We start from the raw sequence: 27,645 nt of genomic DNA, 5'->3' as shown, positions 1-27,645 counted from the left end.
GGCACTAGGCACCTCATCACATGGTATATAGAAATGGAAGTATATCCTTCCTGTTCTTTATCATCTTCTGCTCACCTGATCTCCTCCCCTTATTTTTCCTAGTCACATCTTGTAATATACATTACACATGTCCTGTTCCAGGGCGTGGCTTGTGTTATTTGTATGAATGAATATGAACAAGCCAAATAATACACAAAGGGTACGAGACTAATAAAAAGTGTGTGTGTGTGTAATCAGACGACTCCTGGCTCCCTGATAAAGGTTGGTAACGAGTTGGTACTTTCCCTCCTATGTTCTAGTCTGCTATCACCTCACCCTTTCACTCCAACCAGATGTACTGTAAGAAAGAGACGCGCACAAGCCGCACATGCATGCACACACGCGATCTCTCACTCTCAAATAAACATCCAATGTTTACCGTGCCCATGATGAGGATCACTGCAGGTGACGAGCTCCTTAGGACGAGCCAACAGATGGGTCGCCCGTCTCTCACACAATCCCCAGGAGGATGCTCCCCACAGCCCAGACTGCTCGTTACACACAAGCGATCACGCACGCATGCACGCACGCATGCACGTTGTAGGCACACTGGCATGTGTGTGCATGTGTGTGTGTGTGATCGCTTGTGTGTTTTCGTAATTACAGTTTTGCCCTCGCATGTCGATACTGGTACCGAGGCCTGCCGTGGAATCTTAGCCTAAAGTATGCTAATTAATGCTGTCGCTTTCATTGTGTGTTTGACGTTATGGATGCAGCAGCTTATTCCCGAGGCCTGATATTCATCCAACTGCTTTGCTGCCACTTGTTTTGCAACCCGCCAATCTTTCCGTGGACAGAAGCACGAGTGTGCGGTGTGTTTGTGTGTTAAGACCCAAAGGCTGATTTGTCTTGTTCTGTTGTACTTGTTTAAGCATGTCCCAGGGCTGTTAAATAAGCATGTTGTTGCCGCAGTGGTTCAACTAACATGGCGCCGCCTATGGGTAAATGACGGCTCCAGCCACTTCCCTCCATTTCTACCCTGACGAATGAGTCCACGCTCATCTATGCGCCCACTGCCCCTTCCCTCTCTGCAGAAGCCTGCGTGTGGTAGGTCCTTTGGCAGATTTAGGGGGCAGGGTCATTTGGCTCCGCCCATCCAGGAAGTTCCCAGGATAGAATGTGTGCACCATGTGCTGGGCTGCATGGTGGGAGGACCCTCCCTGATCCCTCTCCTTCCCCCTCTTCTGTCTCAGCTCACCGCCATCCTCCTCTCCTCACCCCTGTCCCCCACCCACTCTATCACCACATTCCAACTCAGTCCATGTGCTCCCAAACAGAGCCCAGAAATGGGAAAACACACACGCGCACACACGCACACGCACACGCGCACACACACACACACATTCCTGTTGTGCAGTGGCCCGTGCGTCGCAGGGGGGCTGTGTCAAGGTGGAGCTGAATGCTACATTCCATATCTAGATGTTCCACACAGAGGGACCCTCTCCTTCTGCTCCTTCTCCTAGCTGTCCAGACCTGCCTCGGAGCCCAGCCATATACAAACCCATTGTCTCTTCTGTAGCCTCCAGCTATGGAGCTATCCGGTCGATAGCTGATAGTTTGCTGCCTAGTAGTTGCTGTTAACAGCTGGAAATAACATCGTCATTTATTTTTCGCTTCATCCACCTGCAAGCAAACATATTCTGGTGGGCTGCTGTTGCACTATTATTTTCACATGCTGTTTCTCGTCACTCATTGACTATAATTGTACAGGCTGCAGTTTGAGGCGAGCGGGCAGGGGGCTAAGTGGCTGATTGTAAAGGGGGGCTCTTGTCATGAGATGTGGGTTTTCCAGTGGAGGAGTGACTGGTGGATTCCCATCGCTGCCGAAACGTCAATGCAAGCCCTTTATAAATGACCACCTCTCCCTTTTTTTTAAAAAAAAATATCAGTTCTTGTGTCAGAGTTCCGTCAGAAGCATCATTGCCGGTGACAAATATTTAAATACTGCCAGAACGGACGGTGTTATACGTTTTTTATCTTCATGAGGGAGACTTGGGCCCATTTCTACCCCTTACCCCTTCCCCTTCCCCCTCCCCCTTGTTTTGAAGGGGTAAGGAGAAGGGGTAAGGGGAAGGGGTACGGGGTAGAAATGGGATTGGGCCTTATAATGGCAGCTATTGGGCTCTCTGACTGTCCTGTTGCTATTGTCCATGGTGTCCCACCTGGTGTGTGTGTGTGTGTGTGTGTGTGTGTGTGTGTGTGTTCTCTATAGCGCTCTTGGCTATAGCAGCATGAGTGAGTCAGGTCCCTGGTAGTGTCTCACTCCATTGTGCCCCCCCCCCCCCCTTTCACACTGCAAAGGACAATGATGCCCAGTGTCCTCTGGCTCACTATGTCATAGCTCACATTCCAAGTGATACACACACACACACACACACACACACACACACACACACACACACACACACACACACACACACACACACACACACACACACACACACACACACACACACACACACAGACACACAGAACGCAGTTGGCCTCTGACAGCGTAGCCTCGATTGGTATCAAGGCCATTTTAAATTCATGAACTATTCGGCTGGTATTCAGTGCATGTGGGAGAATGTTGTCTGATTGTGTGTGTGTGTGTGTGTGTGACAGAGGGAGGGATTCAGAACAGCAGGTCTCTACTGGATCAAACAGGCTTCATCAGCACTAAAGGAAGGGAGCCGTTTGGGTAAAGAGGAGAACGGAGCAGGAGAGGATGAAAGCAAAGACAAACTCTCTGTAGTGTCTCGGATATTAGAATCAACAACTACGTAGCTAAATGACCGTTGCTCTTGCTTGCTCCCAGTCTCTTTGCCCACCCCTCTTGGTTTATATCTGCACAGTGACGGCTGGGAGGATTGTGTCAGTGAGCCAGGACAGGTGTGAGCCACATGTCTCTCTCTTTTCCTAGTCTTTTCGCTTCTCTCTTTTTCCTTTCCTCTCTCTTTTTAGTCTTTCTTTCTGGTACCATCCAACCTTTGACCTCATGGCTAGCTCCCCCTTCTGCTGGGTGGGGGGGGGGGGGGGGGGCTATTCCAACTCAAACATTCACATACTGTTGAGGGAGGATAGATCACTGCTGCTGGGATACAGCATACGTAGGTGTACACGGTTTTATGTGTCAAAACATCATTATCTGGTGTGTTCCGACAGCTGTATGTGTATCATATCAGCGAATTGCCCCCTGAAATAGGTCTCTTCTCTCTCGCTTTCTCTCGCTCTCTTCTTCACCCCCCCCCCACTCCCCCTCTCGTTGCCCTTCAGAACTGTGGCGGCATCAATAATTCAACGGCGCATCGGAGAACATAATCTGCTGTGCCCCATCCCTCCGTCTCACTCCCAGCTTTATCTCTCTTTAAAGTCCAGTTCCCTCTTGTTGGTCCCCCCCCCCCCCCCCCCATCCACTCTGCTGCACTGTGATTTCCAGTCTCTCACACACAGCTGTTCAGTGTGACGGTGCCCCTGTGTTCTGGAGCTCACAATCTGCTCTCACCCCCCCCCCCCACCCCCAAACTCCCATCGTCTGCCCCAATCGTGTAAGTTGGGGCGGGGTCTCCGAGGGGCCAGCGAGGTGGCTGAGAGGAAAGGGTGGGTCTGTCCCGGTATGCTGCACAATAGAGGGAAAAGAAGTGCTCCGGTTCTCCTACCCACACCTGTTGGGGTTGTGACGCTGGAGCTGTCCTGTGCGCAGCTCTGTCCCGTAACCTGGTGAGATAACCCTCTCATGCATACATGCCTCTCGGACATGTATCCTTTCGCAGGCAAACAAAGACGCCTGTACGCACATAGAAACACACTCGGGAGCGGAATACCTATGGAAATACTGCACACAGAAAAATGGTGTGTGTGTGTGTGTGTGTGTGTGTGTGTGTGTGTGTGTGTGTGTGTGTGTGTGTGTGTGTGTGTGTGTGTGTGTGTGTGTGTGTGTGTGTGTGTGTGTGTGTGTGTGTCCCAGGGCATTTAGGCTCCGTCATTTAAGAAATGTAAAGAAAAGACTGCTTAGCCTCCTGCTAATGTTGTGTAACAACCAGTATTGGATTTTTTTTTTTTGCCTAGTCTGGACAATATAGCCAAAATCTGTGTAACTTGCCCTAGTGCTATGTTGAGCATGAAAGCCAGTACTATGTGAATGATACCTTTCCTACTAGTCATGCTTACCAAACTGTGTGCATGCAATCTTGGGAGTATGGCAGTGCCTTGTTTATTGTTATTGTGCTGTTCGCGTGTCCCCAGTTATACCCAGGGTTTTAGCAGGCTGAAATTACACAGGTTAGGGTCCCACTTAATGACTCATGTTGATGCTAAGGAATGCTCTCCAGGAAGGTTGTGGGATTGTGTTTCTTTTAAGCATGACAGTGAAAATATTGTTTGGGTTTTTTGTTTAGTTTCAGTGCTGTGTGTGTGTGTGTGTGTGTGTGTGTGTGTGTGTGTGTGTGTGTGTGTGTGTGTGTGTGTGTGTGTGTGTGTGTGTGTGTGTGTGTGTGTGTGTGTGTGTGTGTGTGTGTGTGTGTGTGTGTGTGGTGCAGGGTTAGGGTGTTCCCAGACTATCATCCCACTGTGCTCCATAGCAACCCAGAGTGTTTGTCTGGAGGCGGGGCTGATGGGAATGGAGGCGGGGGCTTTGCAGAGCGCTCCCTTCCAGCTCCGGGTGGAGCAGTTTGCAGGGACCTCTGGGTGACCTTTCACTGGAACTGAGATCCCCGTCTTGGGATGCTGGGAATAGGAGTTGGTTTTTTGTGTGGTCACTTGTGGAATCTGAAGCAGAAACAGATTTTCTCTTCCTGATTGCAGAAGTGAAATCAGAACTGAATGACACTGGCACGCACCTGGTGGCAAGCACACGCACACACTGTGACCAATAATAGCTGCTTTTGTTTCCATGGACGTCATGTTGCTATTGTCTCTTGTTGTGTCCCACCTCCAGTCTCCTATTCTGACTGAGTCCCTACCACCACGTTCTGTCTTACCGCTGCAGTATTCGTGTTGGAGGAACTAAAGTAACAAAAAACAAGACAAATCCAAATGTTTGCTGCTCAGATTCTATCAAGTTCCTATCATTTCTATCATTTCCTCATTCCGAGCTGTTCTCTGTTCATTCCAGTTCAATGTGGATCTGTGTTTCTATAAGCAAGCCTTGATTGGTCTGTTGGCGGGATGTGACATGGTAGAGTTAAGCTGTGAATAGCAGGACTCCAGAATGTTGATCCTGTTCTTCCTGTTAGAGGAAGTAGGGCATAGTAGCCCCCCCCCCCGTCCCGTCCCGTCCCGTCTCTATTTTGTAGTTTATGACCTATGTTTATGGCACCAGGGTACCGCTCAGCGTGGGGGTCCGAATTGTCTTTCCAATGTCACAATCAATGCATTCCGTACTCTCTCATCGGTGTTCCTCACACTACAGGATATCAGATTTTTACATTAAATATATTTACGTAAAATAAAATCTTAACATCTAGCACACCACAGGATAAACAGGGGGAAAGGTATGCACCCATAATGGCATTCAGGCATGCGTATCCCATCCTTGTTTTTTTTCACCCCCTCAGCCTTATGAACACTGAAACAAGTTTTACCATGTTTTCCCATTGACTTCTTGTTAAGTAAACCAAGTTTAAGGGAGAAAAAAACAAAACGACACAAAGCTTATGAAACGTGCACGCAGTTGAAGAGCCTGCGGCTACAGCACAGCCACTGGGAGCAGAGAGGGATGAAGAGACAATCTCTTCTGCTCTTCTATCTCCCTGCTGTTTTCCCACTCTCTGTCTTCCTGCTGCGTACTTCATTCTGCTTAGGTGTGGAGCATCTCTCTCTCTCTCTCTCTCTCTCTCTCTCCCTCTCTCCCTCTGTCCCTCTGTCCCTCTGTCCCTCTGTCTCTCTCTCTCCCTCTGTCCCTCTTTCTGTGTGTGTGTGTGGGGGGGGGCTTTCTATGCCTCCACGTGCCTCTTGGCCCACTTTCTCCAAACCCACTTTCCCCATCTCCTTATGTCTCTGCAAACGCCGGGGATTTAGGGTGCGGGAGAAGCGGCTTGAAAAGAAAGCAGGAGGATTGAAGGAGCTGAATAGCGGAATGCGGTCTTCAAATGGACGCGTGGAAATGCACGCATGCATGCACTGCAGCAAACCGTTGGCTGTACGTTCTCCACGGAAAAGCATGCCATGCGTTAAAGGCACGGTTGAAATATTCATCTGGAAGTGGGTCCCTTCTCCCCCTCCCCAACCCCCACACCCCTCACCCCTTGCCAGGTTTGAGCTGTGCCTCAGATGACGAGCCATGGCACAGCATCTGTGCAGAAAGCGGAGCTGTGGGTGTTGGTGGAATATTGTTGCTGTGTGTGTGTGAGAAGAGAGTACGTGTTGGCTGGTTGAAAAATGGTGGCTGTGTTTCATTGGCTGGCCGTCGTCACCGGCAACCCTGATGCTCTCAGCTGCACCTCTGCAGGAGTCATTACACAGCAAGCTCTTTCTTTCTTTCTTTCTTTCTTTCTTTCTTTCTTTCTTTCTTTCTTTCTTTCTTTCTTTCTTTCTTTCTTTCTTTCTTTCTCTCTTTCTCTCTTTCTCTCTTTCTTTCTCTCTTTCTCTCTTTCTCTCTTTCTTTCTCTCTTTCTTTAATATACTTGCACACACACTGTAAAGCCTGAGAATTACTTATATTTCTATAGGAGCGGACGAGGGAAGGAGGAAGGGGATTTGTGATTAAGAGATTGCAGTGTGCTGCAGAGACTGATTCAGCTCTTTTTCTAACAACTGTGAACACAGCTGCTTTCTCCCTTTCTGACCCACACATATCACACTTTCATCTCTTTTCCCCAAGGCCCACTCCTAGAGCTCCTCTTCTATTGGACCCCTTCAACTCATTGATGTTCACAATTTCATGCTTTAGCACCGGCACAGGCGTAGATGTGGAGCCATGAGCGACGGAATCATCCCATATTTAGCCTTAATTGTTCACATCACGCTGCTGACAGCACAGCTCGTTAAACAAATAACATACCTCTGGCTGCAAGAGTATCTGCAAGAGAGAGAGACACACACACACACACACACACACACACACACACACACACACACACACACACACACACACACACACACACACACACACACACACACACACACACACACACACACACACACACAGAGTGTAATAAGGAAGGCTGCATCTGCGTTCCTTTAGATTTGTATCAGTCCTAGTAGAATGCCTCTCCATACCTCCACTGTCTCCTTTCCATCGCTGCCTGGCGGTAGGCTCCAACTGTTGGTCCTTATCTCGGGGCATGGACACACAGTGTAAAGGAGCTGGCAAAGGCAGTGCTGTCAGTGACTGTGACCTTGTAGGTGAACATGGAGATTGGGATCTCTGTTAACGATCTCTGCAATGTTTCTCCTTCATCGCCTTCCCTCCCCATTGTCGTGAGGTAAATATCTCCAGACATCAGCAGATACAGCCCCCCCCCCCCAATTCTCTCGTTTTCCGGCAGCCTGACGTCCTTCGGAATGCAGCGATAAGTCGTCTCTGCATAGATACGCCAACGCTGCGAATGCAGTCCCACGCCCATGCACGTTTGGCACTATCGCAACATCTGTGTGTGGGTGTGTGTGTGTGGTGGCCTCCATCTCGTTTGCTAGGTGGGCTTTCTTGACAGCAGCCATCCTTCATACCGGCGAGTCGACGACGGGAAGCGAACACACCTCTCTCTCGCTCTAGCTCTCTCAGAGAGAGAGAGAGAGAGAGAGAGAGAGAGAGATCCACTGAAGAATGCAAGAGCTGAGGTGACTGAGAGGGTGATGAGTGAGAAGAGGAAGGCGTAATGACTTGAGAGCTCTCCACTGGTGTCTGGACGGGACTTATAAACATCCATCCTTCTGGTGGAATTATTGGAATCCTCCATCGAACATGCCACTAACGAGGATGATGAAAACCAAGATGTTTTACCAGATGACTCTGTGTCCGCAAGTGAAAGAGATCCACACTCATTCATTAATTTTCCATCCGAAAGTATCCGCAGACTCAGAAGATGCTTGTAATGCCTAATGCTCGGAGAGAGAGAGAGAGGAAGAGGCATGTCCAAGTCTGTCCTGCTGGATCTAAGTCACCCGGCTGGCCGTGGTGGGACAGACAGTAGTGCAGGCAGTCACACAACCCTCATGCTCCTTTTCCAATGCTAGTGGTGAAGATTAGGCAAATCCCTGGTCTAGCTGCTAAGCTGATTAACAGGGACGTTATGCATTGGCCCTTTGGAAACACTGAAAAACCCAATAAACCCACAGACAGTTGGACCCCCCCGCCAGATTAATATTGTCCGGTCCTGCACGCCCAGGGCGGTGTCATTAGTGTGTCTGTGCATGCATACATAGGCACTTGTCATTCCTTTTGGTCTGATACCTCTCCCTTCAGACAGATGGCTCAGCCCACTTGATGGTACCCATGTGCGAGCCTGCAGCAAAAGTGTGTGTGTGTGTGTGTGTGTGTGTGTGTGTGTGTGTGTGTGTGTGTGTGTGTGTGTGTGTGTGTGTGTGTGTGTGTGTGTGTGTGTGTGTGTGTGTGTGTGTGTGTGTGTGTGTGTGTGTGTGTGTGTGTGTGTGTGTGTGTGTGTGCAGCAGACTTGGGTCCAGATGGCTATGTCCGGCGGTGACAGGAAATCGAGATGAATCCAGGTGGATGGGGTGGCCTTGAAGATGCAGAACACACAGAGAGAGACACACACAGAGAGAGTCCAGGGACACACAAGCTGGTTGGCTGCTTCCGTTCATAGGATAAGACGTTTGTTTTGTGTAATTGGTAAGTAAGAGTCTCATTAGTTTATTGAATTTCTGTAGATGGTTCGTGTGCCCCGGTCAGCTGTTTATCCCAACTAGAGTCCATGAGCTGTCCTCCCCACTGACGTGCTCCGAGGCAGTTTAAAGGCCAAAGCAGGAGACTTTAAATGAAGGAGTAGCTGGTTACCTTTTTAATAAGCACAGCCATTTAATTATTCAAAAGCCTGCCCCAATCTCCACTGATCTCTTCTGTCATCATATTAGATCAGAGCGTTGGTAGACTCTGGGGTTGGGTTTGATGCCGGAGGCCAGAGGGGGAGGTGGTCCTGCTATTTGAGAGAGGGGTACAATGTGTGCCAGTCCCAGGTGGCATCCTGGGTAGAAGAAGGAAGAAGGAGGGTTCAGTGTGGAAGACGGTCAGAGGGGATGTTCTGCAGAAGGGGTTCAGGCTGGATGAGTTTATATTGGGGGCGGGGGGAGGTTAGTTCCAGCTAGTACTGATGGCGCTGTAGTGTTTTTGTTTTGGTCAGTTGTTATGGGAGACTGACCTCCGTCGCTGGCTGTGTGACCCACGATGACCCCTGACCATTCTGCCCCCTATTCCCCCCCCCCCCTCCCCCCAACCCCCGGTTCTCGAGCCAAGTAGAGTGGGAAGACCCCCCGTGTCAGAGCCCACATGGCAGGAGGAAACTACCGGATACGTTTCCCCTGTGTAGTCACCTCCTGTGTAGCCATCACAAGACTTCCTGCCTTTCCTCCCTTTCCTTTTAGCCAGAGATGGAGTGTCCACTCGTAGTAAAAAGTTTCCTACATTGATTTCCACGCAACGCCGCTTGGTGAAAAGAAAAAAGAAAATAACGTGAGCCATGATGGTTAAAACAAACCCTAAATCTCTCTTCCTCAATTCCCCTCCCCCCCTATATTTCTCACCCAACCCCTCGCTCCTACTAGAGTAACGCAAGTCTGCTGCGGTTTGGCTGTCGCAGGGTTTTCCATGTAAGAAAAAAAGGTCTATGCCGGTTAACTTGCCTCCTTTAAGGCGACACTGCTTTCCCTGAAAACATTGAGTTCCGTGTGAAAGGAAAGGCCCGAGTGTGTGTGTTTGTTTTGAGAGGAAAGGTCCAAGACCTATGGAAAAGGCATTGGTTGGAGTCTTTCCATTCCAGAAACAGTTTTCCCTCAAACTGTACTGTAATTCTATCTCTTCCTCTACTCTCTGTGTGTGTGTGTGTGTGTGTGTGTGTGTGTGTGTGTGTGTGTGTGTGTGTGTGTGTGTGTGTGTGTGTGTGTGTGTGTGTGTGTGTGTGTGTGTGTGTGTGTGTGTGTGTGTGTGTGTGTGTGTGTGTGTGTAACTAATAGATTCCACCCCGCTAAAGGATCTTATAAGGCCGCACAACTGACCTAGCGCCTCAAACTACCGACTAAACTGCCTGAAAAACCTGTTCCCCAGTCAGCACACACACTGGGTTTCAGGTTCCGATTTTAGATGTTTGTACTGGATTACTGCCTGTTTTTACTCCCATTCTCTCACTCGGAGAGAGAGGCTGCCCCCCGCTCCTAACCCTGTCCAGGGGGGGGGGGGGTTAAGGCCTCCTGCACCCCCCGTCCTTGGGTCTAGTCTTAATATACACACACACACACACACACACACACACACACACACACACACACACACACACACACACACACACACACACACACACACACACACACACACACACACACACACTTCCTGTAGTTGTTTTAGTGCCCCCCCCCCTCTCCCTTCCCCTCTGCTCCCCTGCTACCAATGAACTGCCCCTGCTGTCTTCCTGTCTCCCTGTCCTGTCTTCCTGTGAGGGCAGGAATGAATGGACATATTATTCACCATGTCCACCCCACCCCCAGCCCTCTCCCCGTGCACGCACACACTGGTGGACCCGTGGCCCTTTTGCTACACGTCGGCTCGCCCCGTCTCCCGCTAGTTTTTTTTTTTATTTTCTTACGAGGACAATAGAGTGTGCGCTTACAGTGGTACAACTGCTAAGCCATCACTCCCTCCCCTCCCTTCCTCTTCTCTCCCCTCCTCTCCCCTCTCCTCCCTCCCCTCCCCCACACACACACTTCTCTGTGCTGCAGTGTCAGCCCCTGGAGCAACAAACAACGGGTAAAACTCAATCTCTCCCCATACTGCAATGCAAAAAAAAAAAAAAGAGTAGGGTTGTTGAAAGCCAACTTGTCGATGGGGGAGAAAAACACAGCCTCGGTTCATATTTTTAGCGTCGTCTTCGATAAAATCAGCCGAACTCGGCCGTTATAATGAATATTTGGATTGACTGCACGTCAGTTACATTGCCTGATGTGACTCGTGTGGATGGGAGGCGGAGGAAGGTAAAGGCAAACTGAAGGACATGTCGGGGTGAGCAGCAAACGGGTGAAGTGCCAGCACTCTGGTAGCCTCTACCCCAATTAGTGTCAGAGGAATACCTGTCAGGCGAAGCTCCAGGTTAGACTTCCCTAGAGAGGAACATGAGGGTGGGGGGGGGGGGGGGGGGGGTTCACAACAGCTGCCCCCACGGTGCTCGACATCTCTTAACGCGTGGATAAGCTTCCTGGGGTGCTTGTCAACCTGGTTGGGCTACTAATAGTACTAGGCGGCCCACTACCACCATGGAGTTCTGGTGAGCAACCCAGCGTCCGTGACAAGGACACCTAGGACATCTGGGCATCTCCGTTGTGAAGCAGACCAGAAATATTGAAATTGACCAGATTGGCGTCTGGTCTGACCTCATCATACAGTGTCTGTCACGACCTGACCTTGGCTCCATCAGTGCCATCGGTCAGAGCCTCCAGGGCATTTTTGAGATCCGGAGGCTTCTCTCTGGTCCTTTTTAAGCATATTTAAAGGCATGGGGGTCGGTGTAAGGCTCATCGAAAGAGAGCGTATGGTAATGGTTTGGGGGAACCAGATGCCCTTTGCAGTGGCTTAGGAACCTCCCCAGGCAATGGCTGACTGGATCCAACATGACCTTTCGATAGGGGAGTTTTCACTGATCTCATCTGTGTCTGCTGAACCCATCTCGGACCGTCACCCTAAGTTAGTGTGATTCTTTGACGGAGGCTTTATTACGTTGGCATGCTTTTAAATATAGAATGAAAAGTGAATTGTGAATCTCTGGTTCTTTTAATAGTTCATTCAAAGTTCCTTGGGTTAGGGTATGGTATGGCGCTTTTACACACAGTTCACACCAGGTTATATGCATGAACAGGTCATAATCAGCTAAGCCAACCAGTAAGGTAAGGCTCCCTACAATGGCGCAACATCCAGGGAATGCAATTTTTATAAAAAGGGGTTTGCAAGCAATTGACCTACTGAAAGCTGCAGACAGAATCCAGTGTGACAGGAATGATTATGAGCTCCATAATAAACGATGGTTTGACATTTAGGAGTCTGTTGATGTTCCCGACTGAACCAGCCTATTACAAAGTCTCTGTGGCGGAGCCTTTGACTTTGGCCTTCTGGGCAACGACCAACAACCAGGGTGGGGGGGGGGGGGGGGGTTGGGCTGGCATCTGTGAGGATGGGTGAGGAGGACGGAGGCCAGGTGGTCACGCAGCGCTCTCGACGGCGCTGGGGACACAAGGCCGGGCCGCTTGACGGAGCAGGCAGACATGAGCCGGCGCTGACACCCAGACACAAGACACACAGATGGGCCCCTTGTGTCCTTATCAGTCCAGGCACTCAGAGAAATCAGTGGCAGTGGTACCCCTCCCCGCAAAGCACGGGGGCTTCGACAAGAAGGGCAACACCAACTATCTTTTTTTAGGGTACCTGGTGTATCTCCCTTTATCAGCCCATTTGACCTTCTCTCGTGTGTTTCTGTGTGAGTTTGAGGAGGGGGGGGGGGGTGTATGGTATCACACAACACAAGTGATATGTGTGACTTGACAGGTTGGACACTATTTGTGTGTGTTTTTGAGCATCCGCGTCTTGCGTATTGAGATGTATGGAGAATGGAAATAGTAATGTGCGGCTCCTCTAGAGACCAAACGACACCCTACAGGCCAGGTGTCGCTTCCGTCAGCCCCTGTCATGTCAGCTTCACCTCAGATCAATAGCAAGAACCGCAGGGATGAAGGCCCGGGTTTGTTCTTAGTCAGAAGGAAGCCTTACCCAAGGTTTTAAGGCCAGAACGGCAACTCTCAAAATACTGCTGCCATAGATCACTTCACTTCCTATTGACTTGTCTTCACACAAGATTACTCTTTACTGTACTCTAGATTGCATTAATTGTCTGGTCTAGTCCCCGATTGGTCTTGCTCACATTGTGATATGATGAGCTAGACCAGTCATTCCCAAAGTGTGGGCCTGGCGGTACTGCAGGTTGTCATGGAAAAGAAAATTAAATATAAAATAAGTTGTTTTTTTTAACCTTCATTTTACCAGAAAGTTCCCATAAAAATATGTGGCATCTGTTGTGTGCAGCCAACAATATTTTAACAAGCCTGTTGTACAAATTCTATGACCAGTTATTGTGAGTGCTAGTAGGCCTTTTAAGAGGTGCTGGTATTTCAGGTAGGTGTGGTGAAACATTTTACCACGTGTATTTACCAGGTGGTCCGTGAAAATTCTTGATTACAAATAGTGGTCCACAAACACACAAAGTTTGAAAACCCCTGAGCTAGACCCGACCCAGAGGAGGTCAAGCTCACATTCTAATGGGATTACGAAGGTGTGTGGACCGGACACCTATCTGGGCAGAATGTTGGCGGACTAATTACAGGTATACACCGCTAGTAGACACACTTGAGCTGTGTTCGAAATCGTTCCCTATACACTCGTTCCCTATTCCCTATATAGTGTACATGATATAGTGCACTATATAGGGAATAGGGAACGAGAATTCGGACACTACGCTGAACATTTCTAAACGTCATTTGCGTTAGTAAATGCGCCGGGAATTTGTGTGACGCAGACAGATGCGTCCACATCATGTAAACAAACCGGACACTCACGAGGAAAGCTGGAGGTTGTATTGATGTCGAATGTTACATTTCCTTGTTCAAGTTTTTTTTAACTAATTTTGAATGTTATATTTTCTATGTTAAATCCCAAATAAATTGTTGACATTTCTATACGAAAGCCGGAGACTCCATCATTAAATGTATTCGTTTTCGCGGTTATTCAGCTTCTTCTTCTCCTCCAGAAAAACACGACGCATTGCATTGTGGTATACGGGAGTAACATGTAGGGTACATCGTATGTACCCTATTTTAAGTCCACTATATAGTGCCCTATATAGTGGACCACTGAGAATCCGAACACCCTACAAAATGGTGTGCACCCTATTTAGTGCACTACATCCATGATAGGGAACGATTTCGAACACAGCTTTGGACTCATACTGGTGACTTTGTCTTTAGATATCTGCATCACACAGCACTAACTTAGCATGGATATCTGCTGAATTTCCAAAGACAGAACCGGCCACAGAGGACCTCAGACCTTCGTTCTGATCAGGCGCATCCGATCACAAAAGTTTCAATGAAACGAGGTATAACCGAGGCCGAAAAAATCAGCACCTTAGGAGCAGGATGGCATTGAACATGACTTTACACAGAATGCAGACGGGATGTGTCAAAGTCAAATATGTCTGGACAAACATAAAATAAAATAAAAAACGTTTTATCCATCCATCAACCCTCTTCCCTCGGTCTATCTCGTTTCATTGTCTCCGCCTCTCTTGTTTCTCTTTGTGTCCTCCTAAACAAACAAATCAATAATGGATGATCAAGAGGGCTGTCTGGGCCCAAATGGCGTGTGAGAGAGTGAAAGGGAAATCCATTAGGTGGCTCAGTCCTACTTTAATCTTGACTAGAGTCCGCTCAGAGGACAACACGGAAACCTAGAATTGATATGGATTTATGTCTCTTGATTTCTGTTCCTGTCCACTGTGGTCCTCCATTCCCCCCCCTTCCCCAGCCCATGTGTGTTGACTAGCTACCGTAGCTAGCTGCTCCATGTGATCTTTGTTGCCGCATTTGAGGCTCTTAGCAGAGGTTATACGAGTCAGCAGTAAGCACTGCAGAGGGAACAGAAGAAGGAGGAACAAAGGAGGAAAGTACATCAGCAAGTAGATTCCCAGATCCCCTTTTTACAAGAAAGCGCTCGCTCTCATCTGCCTTGGAAAATATGAGCAGGGCCATGTCGGCGGCCATGGGATAGTAGGAGTCACATTCCAGTTATTGTCCCGAGTTCCCAGTGTGTACAAAGGCTGCTGACCGCCTCATAGATTAAAGTCATGGACTCCTACTTGGTGGGAATCTTCTGCAGTCTTCTGCCTCTGTGTTGATTGACGGATGGATACAGTGCTGACCCACAGGAAAGACAGATGGACAGATGTCGGGTTGCATGGACCCATGGAGAGACTCTAGTTGTTGAACCATTTCAAGGCGTTTCTGTTCTTCAACATTAGTGTGCTGGATGTTGTGTTGAGTGGTGCGTAGGAGTGACGTTTTGGGGGGTGTAGCATGGGCAGGGGGAGGGTTTCTTGAGCATGCAACACACACTAAATACATTTGAGATCCATTAATTAAAAACACATTTAAAGAACCTCCCCCTCCCTCCCCAACCCCGAATAGTCTCCTTTCCGTTACTCCTTCACACTCCGCTGCACATTGGGGTCGTGTGGCGTCACTTACCGTCATTTCAATCCTCTGCTGTTGATTTTTGCTTCCTCTCCCTCCTCTGGCCATATCTAAAACTAGCGTGTGTGTGTGTGTGTGTGTGTGTGTGTGTGTGTGTGTGTGTGTGTGTGTGTGTGTGTGTGTGTGTGTGTGTGTGTGTGTGTGTGTGTGTGTGTGTGTGTGTGTGAGATTACAGGCTTGGGGTGCCTTTGTTGAACCCCTAAGAGGCGGGAAGTTGACTCACTTCCCGTCATTGACAACAACGTGTGATCAGCAAACTACACACACAAACACACAGGCAGTGTGTGTTTGTGGGTGAAAAACTTCACCGTGTCCATTACGGGCGTCTGCACTTGGGTGCCACTCTTTTGCAGACAAAAACACATGTTGCAAAAGCATGCTTTCCAACACAGTCATTAGCACATACAGTCTGTAGGTATCTGTCTAGTATTTTCTTTTTACAAAATAAGCATTTGTGTGACTTTACATCTTTCTGGGCTTAATCGAATGAGGTCATCAACCCAACCAGAGGGAAGAGAGAGAAACTTCCCTTATTTTGGCCTCTAATCAACCAAAGTATGACTGAGAAGAATGCCGTGGGGTCCTGTTGTAATCCTCTGTGTGTGTGTCTGTTTATGGGTGGGTGTGTGAATGTCTGTGCTGGTTTATGGGTGGGTGTGTATGTGTCAGTCTGTCTGTTTATAGAGTGTGTGCTTGTGCGTGTGCGTGTGCGTGTGCGCGCGGGTGCGTGCGTGTGGTTCTCAGACACCCCCAGGGTCAAAGGAAAGAGAGAAGTTGCCTCGTGCTGGAGCTAAACCTCGGGGAGGAGCGTTAGCTTGATGTGTATTTGCAGACACATTGAAAAACAAAAAAATCCCACTTCTCTTTGTGGCACTGAGCAGAAACTGCTCTCTCAGCTGGTAGAGACAACAAAGCCTGCATCGACAGACCCTGTGAGCCGGGCAGACTGCGCTGCTTACTTTTGATCTGTGTTTCTGATGGTGGGCTGTTTGCATGGTGCAGCAGCTCCGATGGAGGCCAAAGCCATCTGCTCTCTCCACAGCCAAAGGTGCAAAGGTAGGAGATTAGCAGCTAGCGGAGACGGATGCGCCATGACGGGCACACCGGAGCTTGACAGACCCTCACTTTTGGATATCTATCCCTTTATGTGTGTGTGTGTGTGTGTGTGTGTGGGTGTGTGTGTCCTATCCCGGTTGAAAGCTCGGTCCTGGGTAGTCGTCTCCGTATTGGCAGGAAGCAGTTAGAGTGTAGCATTAGTCTGTCAGCTGTCAAAACTGATCCAGCTTATCATCAACGTGTGTGTGTGTGTGTGTGTGTGTGTGCGCGTGTGCCCACCTCTGTTTGTATACACACATCCTCCATGCAGCAAAACGCCACGATTGCGTAACAGCTTACCCTCCGGAGGTCCTTTGCGCTAGGCAGTGATTTAATATTGTTACCCAGTGTGTCTGCACTGAGTGCTCTCTATTAATTTGAGGCCTGACTTAAGTGCAGTGGGAGGGAGGGAGGGAGGGAGGGAGAAAGGGGATGAGAGGGAGGAAGAGGATGAGAGGGAGGAAGAGGATGCGAATGAAAAGCGATAAGCCGGGATAAATGGCTGACGCTGGAGATGTGTGGATCAGTGTGCCGGTGTAGAGAATGCAGGAGGATGGAACGACATGCATGTCTGGAAAAAGCAGAAGAAGCAGCCGACAGGGTGTCTGTGTTACGCAGGGCTGCTGGGCTCCTCCAGGTGTTTCTGCTAGAACTCAGTCACAGTCTCGTGAACCTCAGCTCTGTGTGTGTGTGTGTGTGTGTGTGTGTGTGTGTGTGTGTGTGTGTGTGTGTGTGTGTGTGTGTGTGTGTGTGTGTGTGTGTGTGTGTGTGTGTGTGTGTGTGTGTGTGTGTGTGTGTGTGTGTGTGTGTGTGTGGGGGGGGGTTAATGTCTTGCACATTGTTATGGCACGCACGTTGATTACAGCGCCCCATGCTGTGAACTGCAGTTTCTGCATCTAATCTGCCGACGCTGTGCCTGATTGCCTTTTTTATAGGCATAAAGGGGAAAAGATTACGTGTGCTAATGCTGCATATGTATACTTATGAATGAATGCTTGTTGTAATTTGTACAGCTTCATTTTGTCCTGGGAAATTGCTAATTACAACATCCCCCTTCCTCTCCCCTCCTCTTTCTGTCTACCCTTTGTGTCGCTGTGTCTCCTCTCTCTCTCGGTCTCTCTGTCCCCGTCTCTCTCTCTGTCCGTCTCTCTCTCTGTATGTCTACCCCTGGCAGAGATCCGTGCCCAGCTGGTGGAGCAGCTCAAGTGTCTGGACCAGCAGTGTGAGCTGAGGGTGCAGCTCCTGCAGGACCTGCAGGACTTCTTCCGGAAGAAGGCCGAGATCGAGATGGACTACAGCCGCAACCTGGAGAAGCTGTCGGAGAGATTCCTCACCAAGACTCGCAGCACCAAGGAACATCTGCTCAAGTACGTGGGTCACACTCACACACACCACAATCAGGGAGAACGATTTCCTCATTTTTTTAAATCAACCCTTTACGGACAGTTTCTCTTTAAGAGAATCAAACATGTTTTGGGCATAGATAGACAAAAATCAGGGAACGTAAGGCAGCAACCTGCTGACCCGTGTGGAGGACGGCTTCACATCTCATTAAACTGCTTCACAGATTGATCTAATCATAACATCTTCCTCACCATGCCTTTTATCTGCCGTGATGGGAGCACTGCGTGTGGATGTCTCTTTCTTCTTGTTTGTGTGTGTCTGCATGTGCACCAGGCCCGTGTGCAAACACATGCTAGTTTCAGTGCCAGTAATGCCAGGTGGTGATTTTGTGCTCTGAATGGTTGCTGGCATCTCCCCCTGTATGTGTGTAGCCTTGTCTGTACTGGAATCACTATCGCACCCAAAGGTGTCTGCTAGCTCTAGTTTATTATTTGTTTTCCCTCTCTATCCCCCCCCCCTATCGATTATAGAACTATATTTCTCTGTCTGTCTGTAAAGCGAATCTCTCTGTCTGTCTCGGTGTCTCTCTGTCCAATCACATGCTGGATCTCATCAGCTTTAGCAGCATGGTGTGTGTTGCACCGCGGGGCGGGCGTTGTGCTGTCTGTCAGGGAGGGACACGCCGAACCACCGGCTCATCCTGGTCCTTTTCAGCGAGATCTTGCTGCAGGAAGGGAAACGCTGAGTGGTTGGGTGTCTTTATATTTTGTTGGATTCACTTTTAGTGTCGCCTTTCTCAATACCCACAGAGACAGAGTGTACGATGCGATGAGATGCATTACGCTGAAGATGAGGGGAGATTTGAAACCCCCGACGGGTCCAACTGAGGAAGCTTGTGGTGGGGGAGGTGCAGTGAAGCTCCACCGTCTTCTGCTTTTTATTAATGTCTCTGTAGCAGTAAGATCAAGAAATACCGGGGTGTTGGATATTATTTGTTCTACTTCCCCCTTCTGTCTCTGACCCACCCTACAGTTCTCAGCCTTTCTCCCACTCCTTTCTCCTTTGTGGTTCTGTTGGGCGAAACCATGCTTGCACACTAAGTCACACACAGACAGACACACAGAGACTACCACACACACACACACACACACACACACACACACACACACACACACACACACACACACACACACACACACACACACACACACACACACACACACACACACACACACACACACACACACACACACACACACACACACACACACACAGAGAGAGAGACTATCTCACACACACACACACACACACACACAGAGAGAGAGACTATCTCACACACACACACACACAGAGAGAGAGACTATCTCTCTCACACACACACACACACACAGAGAGAGAGAGACTATCTCTCTCACACACACACACACACACACAGAGAGAGAGAGACTATCACACACACACAGAGAGAGAGAGAGACTATCACAAACACACACACACAGACTATCACACACACACACACAGAGACTATCTCTCACACACACACACACACACACACACAAAAATCATCCCGTGAAAAATGCATAACAAATCACACTATCAGCTCTTACCACCGGGCCTAAAAAGAATTCTAGGGGAAACACTGCACACACACACACACACACACACACACACACACACACACACACACACACACACACACACACACACACACACACACACACACACACACACACACACACACACACACAGAGAGACTATTACACACACACACACACACAGAGAGAGAGAGACTATCTCTCACACACACACACACACAGAGAGAGAGAGACTATCTCTCACACACACACACACACACAGAGAGAGAGAGACTATCTCTCACACACACACACACACACAGAGAGAGAGAGACTATCTCTCACACACACACACACACACACAGAGAGAGACTATCTCTCACACACACACACACACAGAGAGAGAGAGAGACTATCACAAACACACACACACAGACTATCACACACACACACACACACACACACACACACACACACACACACACACACACACACACACACACACATACACACACACACACACACACACACACACACACACACACAGAGAGACTATTACACACACACACACACACAGAGAGAGACTATCAGAAACACACACACACACACACACACACACACACACACACAGAGAGACTATCTCTCTCACACACACACACACTCACACACACACACACACACACACACACACACACACACACAGAGAGACTATCACACACACACACACAGAGAGAGACTATCAGAAACACACACACACACAGAGAGAGAGAGAGAGACTATCACAAACACACACACACACACAGAGAGACTATCACACACACACACACACACACACACACACACACACACACACACACACACACACACACACACACACACACACACACAGAGATAGACTATCACACACACACACAAAGAGAAAGAGACTATCGCACACACACACACAGACGATCGCACACACGCAGAAAAAATATCACACACCAAAAAATCGATATGTCCTCTAGATAAAACCTGACCTCGGCATAGAGTTGAGGCGCACAGTCTTACGCCCCCCAGCTTGGATCGATATAGGGGATGTTGCAGGGGGACCCCTTCCCTGGTGCGGTATTCTGGGGGATGGTTTTTGCAGCCTTTGCTGCAGTAGTTTGGGTGCCACTCTGGAATTCCAGCTAGTGTGTGTGTGTGTGTGTGTGTGTGTGTGTGTGTGTGTGTGTGTGTGTGTGTGTGTGTGTGTGTGTGTGTGTGTGTGTGTGTGTGTGTGTGTGTGTGTGTGTGTGTGGTGTGCTTGAGGCGGTGTAAGCGAGGAGGGCTTGGGGGGTCTGTATGTAGCGGTTCTTTGGAGGCAACCAGGAATTCCCGCTATTTGGGAAAGGACTGAGGACTGGCCACATGATTTCACTCCTTTGTGTGTGTGTGTGTGTGTGTGTGTGTGTGTGCCTTACCCCCTTCGACGCAGCTGTACCCCATAGTTTCAAACTCTTCTAGCTACGTAGTGTACACAGCCTTGTAGATAGGTTGTCTGTCAGGTTTACTGTTCTCCTGATTGGGTATTGTTTATTTATTATCTAGTACTGCTAGTCCACCAGCCGTCTCTCCTATATTAATACTACATGCTCTTATCAGCATCGTGTTGGTCTAAAGCGGTGTGAAGGGCATTTGGCCAAAACCGCCCGCGTCTCGGTCCTCCATGATCTGGCCCTGGGATCTCTATAGGGAAGTGGCATTTAGGTGCCTGCATCATGTGTGGCAGGGAATTTTTTTTTCATTTCACCCTAGGAGACGGTGACACCGTGCCGTTGCTATGGGGACCTGGGTCAGACCAAGGAAGGGCATGTCATATTGGCAAGAGGAACTAAACTCGTGGTCCAGTAAATACCAGAATTGGGCAATCGTAGAGAGAGAGAGAGAGAGAGAGACTCAAGCTTGGCACTCATACTGTCTGCCAAAACAACCTTCATAGCAAGAAAGAGGCGTAACAAAGTGTCTTGATGTGGCCATGGTATGTATGTTTTAACGCCATTGTTGTTGGCGGGTCTGTTGGTTATCTGACCATCTGTCCAGTGAGGGTGAGGTCCAGCATACTGGATCACTCTGTATGACTCATCCCAGCAGTGTACCCCCACACACCCGCTGACACCCACCCCTCTCTCTCTCTGCTTCTTGATCAAAGAATTCTCTGTCTCACTGACCTTCTGTCTGCATGGGTCAATACTCCACTAGCCTCGGTGTGTGTGTATGTGTGTGTGTGTGTGTGTGTGGTTGTGCATTTGTGTGTGTATTCTGTGGGTGACGTGTATGCCCTGCAGCGCTGTGTTCTCCGTATCCAGTTAGAGCTGCTCTCAGTGATACAAAGGTCTCCCTTTATCCACTTAGCCTGACTCCTAATCCATTTTACCAACTAGATCATCCCTCGGTCATCTTTGACAGCAAAAAACGTGCTTGGCCGCGCACACACACAGATGGAGGGACCGGGGGAACGATGTCATGTAATCTGTACAGTGACAGACTTATGTTGATGTTTCTACCTCTTAACATGTAGTGGGATTTAAGAGTATATTATAAAGGGTTTATGTGTGATAGATTATGTGTGCATGGGTGTGTGTGTACGGTGTGTGTGTGTGTGTGTGGGGGGGGGGGGGGGTGGGGTTTGGCAGGGGTCAGTGTGTTTTGTACCATGGTTGTATTCTCCACTAAACGTTTGAGATGTGTCTGTTCATGCACGGATAGTGCATCTACCTGGACAGTCTCGCCTACCCTCATCCTGTACATGTTCGCTGTTGACGTGTTTTGATTGGCACCGTTTGTTTTTTCCCCAAGGTTCACGTTAACTAGGTCGTTGTGCCGTGGGGGGAGAGGGGTTGTGTGCTTGTCTATAGTCCGGGGTTTTACTGTGAATTTCACCCAATGATTAGCCTTCGATTGGTCAATTACGCAACACAGACACTTAGCTAAAGCGGGTTGTGTCCTGGAAGAAGATGTTGTCTTTGTCACAATCTGCCAGAAAGCTAGTGGACCTCACCTGTTACACATGACCATATTTCAGCCATCCATCTGAAGTCTTCCTACAAACAGATAGACAGATACCAACACAAAAGCGGTATGTGTCTGATGTTTGTTTTGAGTTCAGGTCCTGCTATTTTAGCCCTCAGGCATACCAGTGGTACAGAGGGGTGTGTGCCAGTGTGTCAGGTTGGTCCTTGGCTGTATTTGGCTATAATCCAGCAGCATGACATGCCATTGTATAGCCGCTGGCATGTGTGTAGTTATACGGTGAGGCCGGTCTGGCAAAGGGCAGGACTGATGAATGTCCATAATTAGCATGGACATTAACATGTCATAAATATTGGACTAAACACAAGCAAGAGCTCTGACATTTTTAATTAGGACTGCCCAATTTATCCAAATTTTTCGCCATTTACATATCGATCTTATTTCAAAGCAATCTCGCTTTTACATGAAGTCTGTTTGGTCTGATTTTTCATTGCTGAAATCTGTTCATCAAACAACTGCTCCTAATTTGTATGCAATTAAGACTGAAAGATGGACTGAAATTCACAAGGATCACTGAAAGGGTACAAATCCAGCAAACCCTGGCTGGCAATGGGGTGATGAGTAAATGATGCACCCTTGGATTGAAAACAAATTTCCATCTCCGATTTGATGATGACAGTAAAAACTGCCTTCAACTGCAAACAGTGTTTCCCTTGGCACCAATTTCGAGTATAAAAGTATAACCACTATCAATTCTAGGAGAAAGCAAACGGGGATTATCATCGTAGGCTGCAGTCATGAAGCTGGTTGAGAACGACAGACCTAACCCATCAGTAAAAATGAACTGAATCGAGTCCTAATCGGATTCACCGTCTCTCCCTTTCTCCCCATGCCTCCCTCTCCGTCTCCCCCCCGGCCGTCTGTAGGAAGGAGCAGAGTGTGTTGTCAGCGGTCAACTGCTCCTGCTGCTGGCGCAGGTGAAGAGGGAGAGCCGAGACCATGCCACCCTGTCCGACCTCTACCTCAACAACATCATCCCGCGCTTCGCCCAGGTCAGCGAGGACTCTGGACGCCTCTTCAAGAAGGTAGGGCACGCCTTCTAGAGAAGCCCTACTAGATGCTCGCATGCTTCGATGAGGGTACGCTTGCACTCTACGAATGGGGTCTATGAATGGGGTGTTGGATTGCAAAGATCCTGACATGTCTGTTTAATATTTGATTATGTTTAGTTGGTTACATGATGCATGTTTCAAAGGCTGGCGCCATCTTTCTGTTGTTGTCACACCGATATGATGAAATGAACGTATGCTATTGCTAGCGAAGTGACAGCTGTGTGCCCCAGCAACACAAGGACCATCACATTTTGCCCTTTCGACTGCGCTTTAGTCTCCCTCGGTTGACTCCGGCTACTGCTGGAATGATCGCATTTTCAGATTGATTAGATTGTATCTCTCACCAGATTCTCCACTGTGTATGTGTGAGTGTGTGTGTGTGTGTGTGAGTGTGTGTGTGTGTGTGGGGGGGGGGGGAGGGCGCTGAGAAGACCTAACAGAGAACATGTGGCCTGTGTTCTCCACTGAGTCCCATGCTCCCGTTTCCTTCTCAGACCCAGCCTCTTCCTGTCGGGAGATTTAACGCGTGTAAATCTACAGAGGAACAGAGGAACCGCAGGAGTAGCGCACAGGGGGTTGAGCGTCATTAGAGGTCAATGGAGAACAATGGGAAAGCCGAGTGTTGTGTGTGTGTGTGTGTGGATCACAGTGAATAGGACTACAAGCTCAATGTGACCTTTTAATTCTAGTTAAACACCAGCACTGAACCCCTTCCCTGGGAGTCAGCTTTTCATCTCCAGGCTGGAACGCAAGCATGCACTCACACACACACGGACACACACAGACACACACAGCGTGATCATACAGTCACAGGTGTAAAAGCAAGGGGGTGTGTGTGTGTGTGTGTGTTTGTAAGCCAGCTTGTGAAATGCACTGGCAGGCCCTGTTGATTTACATTGTGATATTCTTTGAACTAAACTCTGAACGTTGGGAATACAAATACAAAACGCTGACACACACAAAAGCAACACTTTTGTTGCTTCTCTTTTCTCTCTCTCTCTCTCTCTCTCTCTCTCTCTCTCTCTCTCTCTCTCTCTCTCTCTCTCTCTCTCTCTCTCTCTCTCTCTCTCTCTCTCTCTCTCTCTCTCTCTCTCTCTCTCTCTCTTATATTTATATATATATATATATATAATGTTGGTCTTGCTCTGTTCTCTTCAACTCATGGGCGAGCTACAGGCCTCTTTGAACTTTTCACATAGTTTCACATAATTCCTTTGGTGTTCCCCCCACACACACACACCAATCCACACACTCGAAGGGAAAGACGTCCTTCTTAAAAGTCGAAGGAGTAAAATGTAGTATAGCGGTGAGGTTGCAGATTTCAACCAACTAAATCCCCCCCCCCCCCCCCCTCCCCTTCCAACGACTACAGTGGCCTGTATCGTGTAAGGTACCGTCAACTTGATGTCTGCGTCTAAGACATCGTCTCCAACAAGTGTCAAGAGATGAGGTTGCTTGATAGCTTTATGAACTGTATGGACTTTAGGTCATAGCTTACCAGTTAAGGTCTTTTTACATTGATTTTTTTTTTTTTTTTTTTGATAAATTTTCCCACTTCAATGAAATAGGTCAAATTCCTGAGCTGAATGGGACGGTACACATTCACCGCAATTTTATATTTGCGATAAAGCGGCATTGATTTGAATCGTACCAAGTTCGATTTATGACCACATTAGCTAGATTGATCGTCTCGGAAGCAGTCGACACACTACAAGCCAATGTTTACTTGCACTGAATATAGGTTGCTTTTGGGATAGACAGCTGTAGCGCAACAACTTTCTCTGAAAGAGTGATGGCCTACTTTTTGTTATAGAACAGGGAATTGACCTCAATCGACCACTTCATCATAATAGCCCCTTATCCTCAAACTGCCCTTCGCTGCACTATTTTATACTTGGATCTAAGTACAATGGCATTCTGGCCAAAGTACGGAGCACTCTTGTCTTCCCCTGTGTATAGGCAGCGTGAGGGGGGGGGGGGTTAGGCTTCCAGGAGACCTATATATAATGGCAATTGTGTGTATGGATATGTCTCGCTATATCTAGCAAAAGCGGTGGATTTTGGTGTCCGAGAGAGGGTTAAGCTTTTCGGACCCTTGTGTAAACTACATGCATAACACTTCTCCGTTCACTGGGATGCACTCGTATGCTTTTAGTGGAGAGCCAATGACATCGAACAAACGTAAATTTAGTAATTAAGAAATTAACTCACGGTTTGACATCTACATTAATGGGCGAAGTGCTTCTATTCACATCCTGTTGGGTTTTAACATGGCTCATCGATCGACCCACCCAGTCTGTCAGAGACAGAGTGGCAGGTCAAAGGTCAGCCCCCCCCCCTCTTCCTCGCCTGATAGTGCTCAACGACTGATGGCTCTTTGATTGGCTGTTGTCCACGTGGGTCCCGCCCTTCCCAGCACACTGTTTAATCACCAGGCAGCGGTTTATCACTGCCCACGTTACTGTCTATTCTTAGACAAAAATCAATGAAGATTTATCCTCCATATCTTCTTTGTTGGCCCATTTCACATCCACTGACACTTATTTCACATAAACCCTTGTCGTGGTCACTACCCGGCCTCCCTTTGAATGTCACCATCCATGCTCTTCTCTCTGGCTGGGTCACCCTCTCTCTGCCCTCTACCAACCAGTCAGCTCTCTGCCCTGCCCCCTTCTAGTTCACCTCCTGACCTTACCCACTTACCCCCTCCTCCACGCTTTTCTCTCGCTCTCTCTCTCTCTCTCTCTCTCTCTCTCTCTCTCTCTCTCTCTCTCTCTCTCTCTCTCTCTCTCTCCTCTCTCTCTCTCTCTCTCTCTCTCTCTCTCTCTCTCTCTCTCTCTCTCTCTCTCTCTCTCGCCCACTCTTCGCTGAGATGAAAGACAGATGCTCAACATGTGCTGGTCCAATCAGCCGCTTTGTCTTGCCTTCGCTCGTCGTCGCTGAGGTCATTCTCCTGACTGACTACCTATCTCCTCTCCGCTATCTTCCCTAACCTTGATTGTCTCCTTATGTCAGACCTCTGTCTCCGCTCTGTTTCCTCCGTTTGTTTTTGTGTCCGTTTTTGTGTCTAAAAGTTAGATACGACTTCTGCTTTTGTTCTCTTATAGCTTCATGAAGTTGGCAATGACTCCTAAGCTAAATTCATGCATAGCAATATAGATGTATGGCTTAGGGTGGAAGCTGAAACCCATTAAATCAGGTTTGTGTTTATGAAGTGTGTGTGGGTTTGTGTGCGCAATGCATCATATTTGAGTTTCATCAGTAAGTCTAGGCCTATGGCGGAGTTGTCTTAAGACCCCCATACCTCGTTAACCCCCACCCCTCCTCCTGTCATGGTTCCTCATTGCTCCACTCCATCAGTGCTTCTCCCATCATGCACCACTGCATTTTATCAAGGTCCCTGCTCCTCTTCCCCTCTTTGGTCTCTCTACGTCTCTTAAACCACTCCATTTTTCTCCCTCCATCACTTTCACTTTCTCTGCGGTCTCTAGTTTCTGCCTCCAACTCCTCATCCATCAAATGCCCCAGGCTGGTCCTGATCATCCATCTGCAGTAGCCCCCTCCCCCACGCCCCTCTGGAGGGCTGTGGCTGACTCTCAGCAGATACCGGTCACTCTGTGCAGGTTTAGACATCGAAATGTGCAAGCTCTGTGTTTAAATATGAACCTTCAATGGACCGTTTAGCATTTTGTCTTGGCACAAGCTATACTTGTATTCTATAACAATGAATCGATGCATCATCATCATTGTCCGCCCTAGGAAGCTTGCCCTGTGATACAAAGGTCAAAGAATAACATTACCATACAAAAATTTATATTTTGAATAATAAAAAATACAGAAATAATATATATATACACTTAAACTTCACTCTACCTCAGTAAATGACTGGCTTTATTGGCGTTATTCCCCAAGACATGGTATTCTGCACAGTTTTTTCTACTACTGCGTTTGCAATGTCTCCTAAACTGTGAAGATGATAAACTTGAACTGGATCAACGTCCTGGGACTCTAGCCATTTCAATCCCCTTACATTTTTACATTCTTTCATTAGTTTTTTT

The 27,645-nt window shown here is 48.3% G+C and overlaps 1 protein-coding gene and 1 long non-coding RNA gene across 2 annotated transcripts in view; both read left to right on the top strand.

The window, feature by feature from the left end:
* Positions 1-24,908, top strand: part of LOC132470472 (SLIT-ROBO Rho GTPase-activating protein 2B-like) — a 32,202-nt gene extending 7,294 nt beyond the window's left edge. The window contains 3 exon segments of the mRNA XM_060069125.1: positions 17,741-17,933; positions 23,402-23,433; positions 23,436-24,908. Coding sequence (XP_059925108.1) covers positions 17,741-17,933; positions 23,402-23,433; positions 23,436-23,578 — 368 coding nt within the window. The 3' untranslated portion in view covers positions 23,579-24,908.
* LOC132470473 (uncharacterized) lies at positions 1,749-10,104 on the top strand. Its single transcript, XR_009528648.1, has 2 exons — positions 1,749-8,513; positions 8,626-10,104. It is a non-coding gene; the product is annotated as an uncharacterized LOC132470473 (long non-coding RNA).
* Positions 24,909-27,645: the final 2,737 nt, after the last annotated feature.

Source organism: Gadus macrocephalus, chromosome 13 (genome assembly GCF_031168955.1).
Source record: "Gadus macrocephalus chromosome 13, ASM3116895v1".
Lineage (NCBI taxonomy): Eukaryota > Metazoa > Chordata > Actinopteri > Gadiformes > Gadidae > Gadus > Gadus macrocephalus.
The sequence above is the reverse complement of the archived record's forward strand: the minus strand, read 5'-3'. Positions and strand labels throughout refer to the sequence as shown.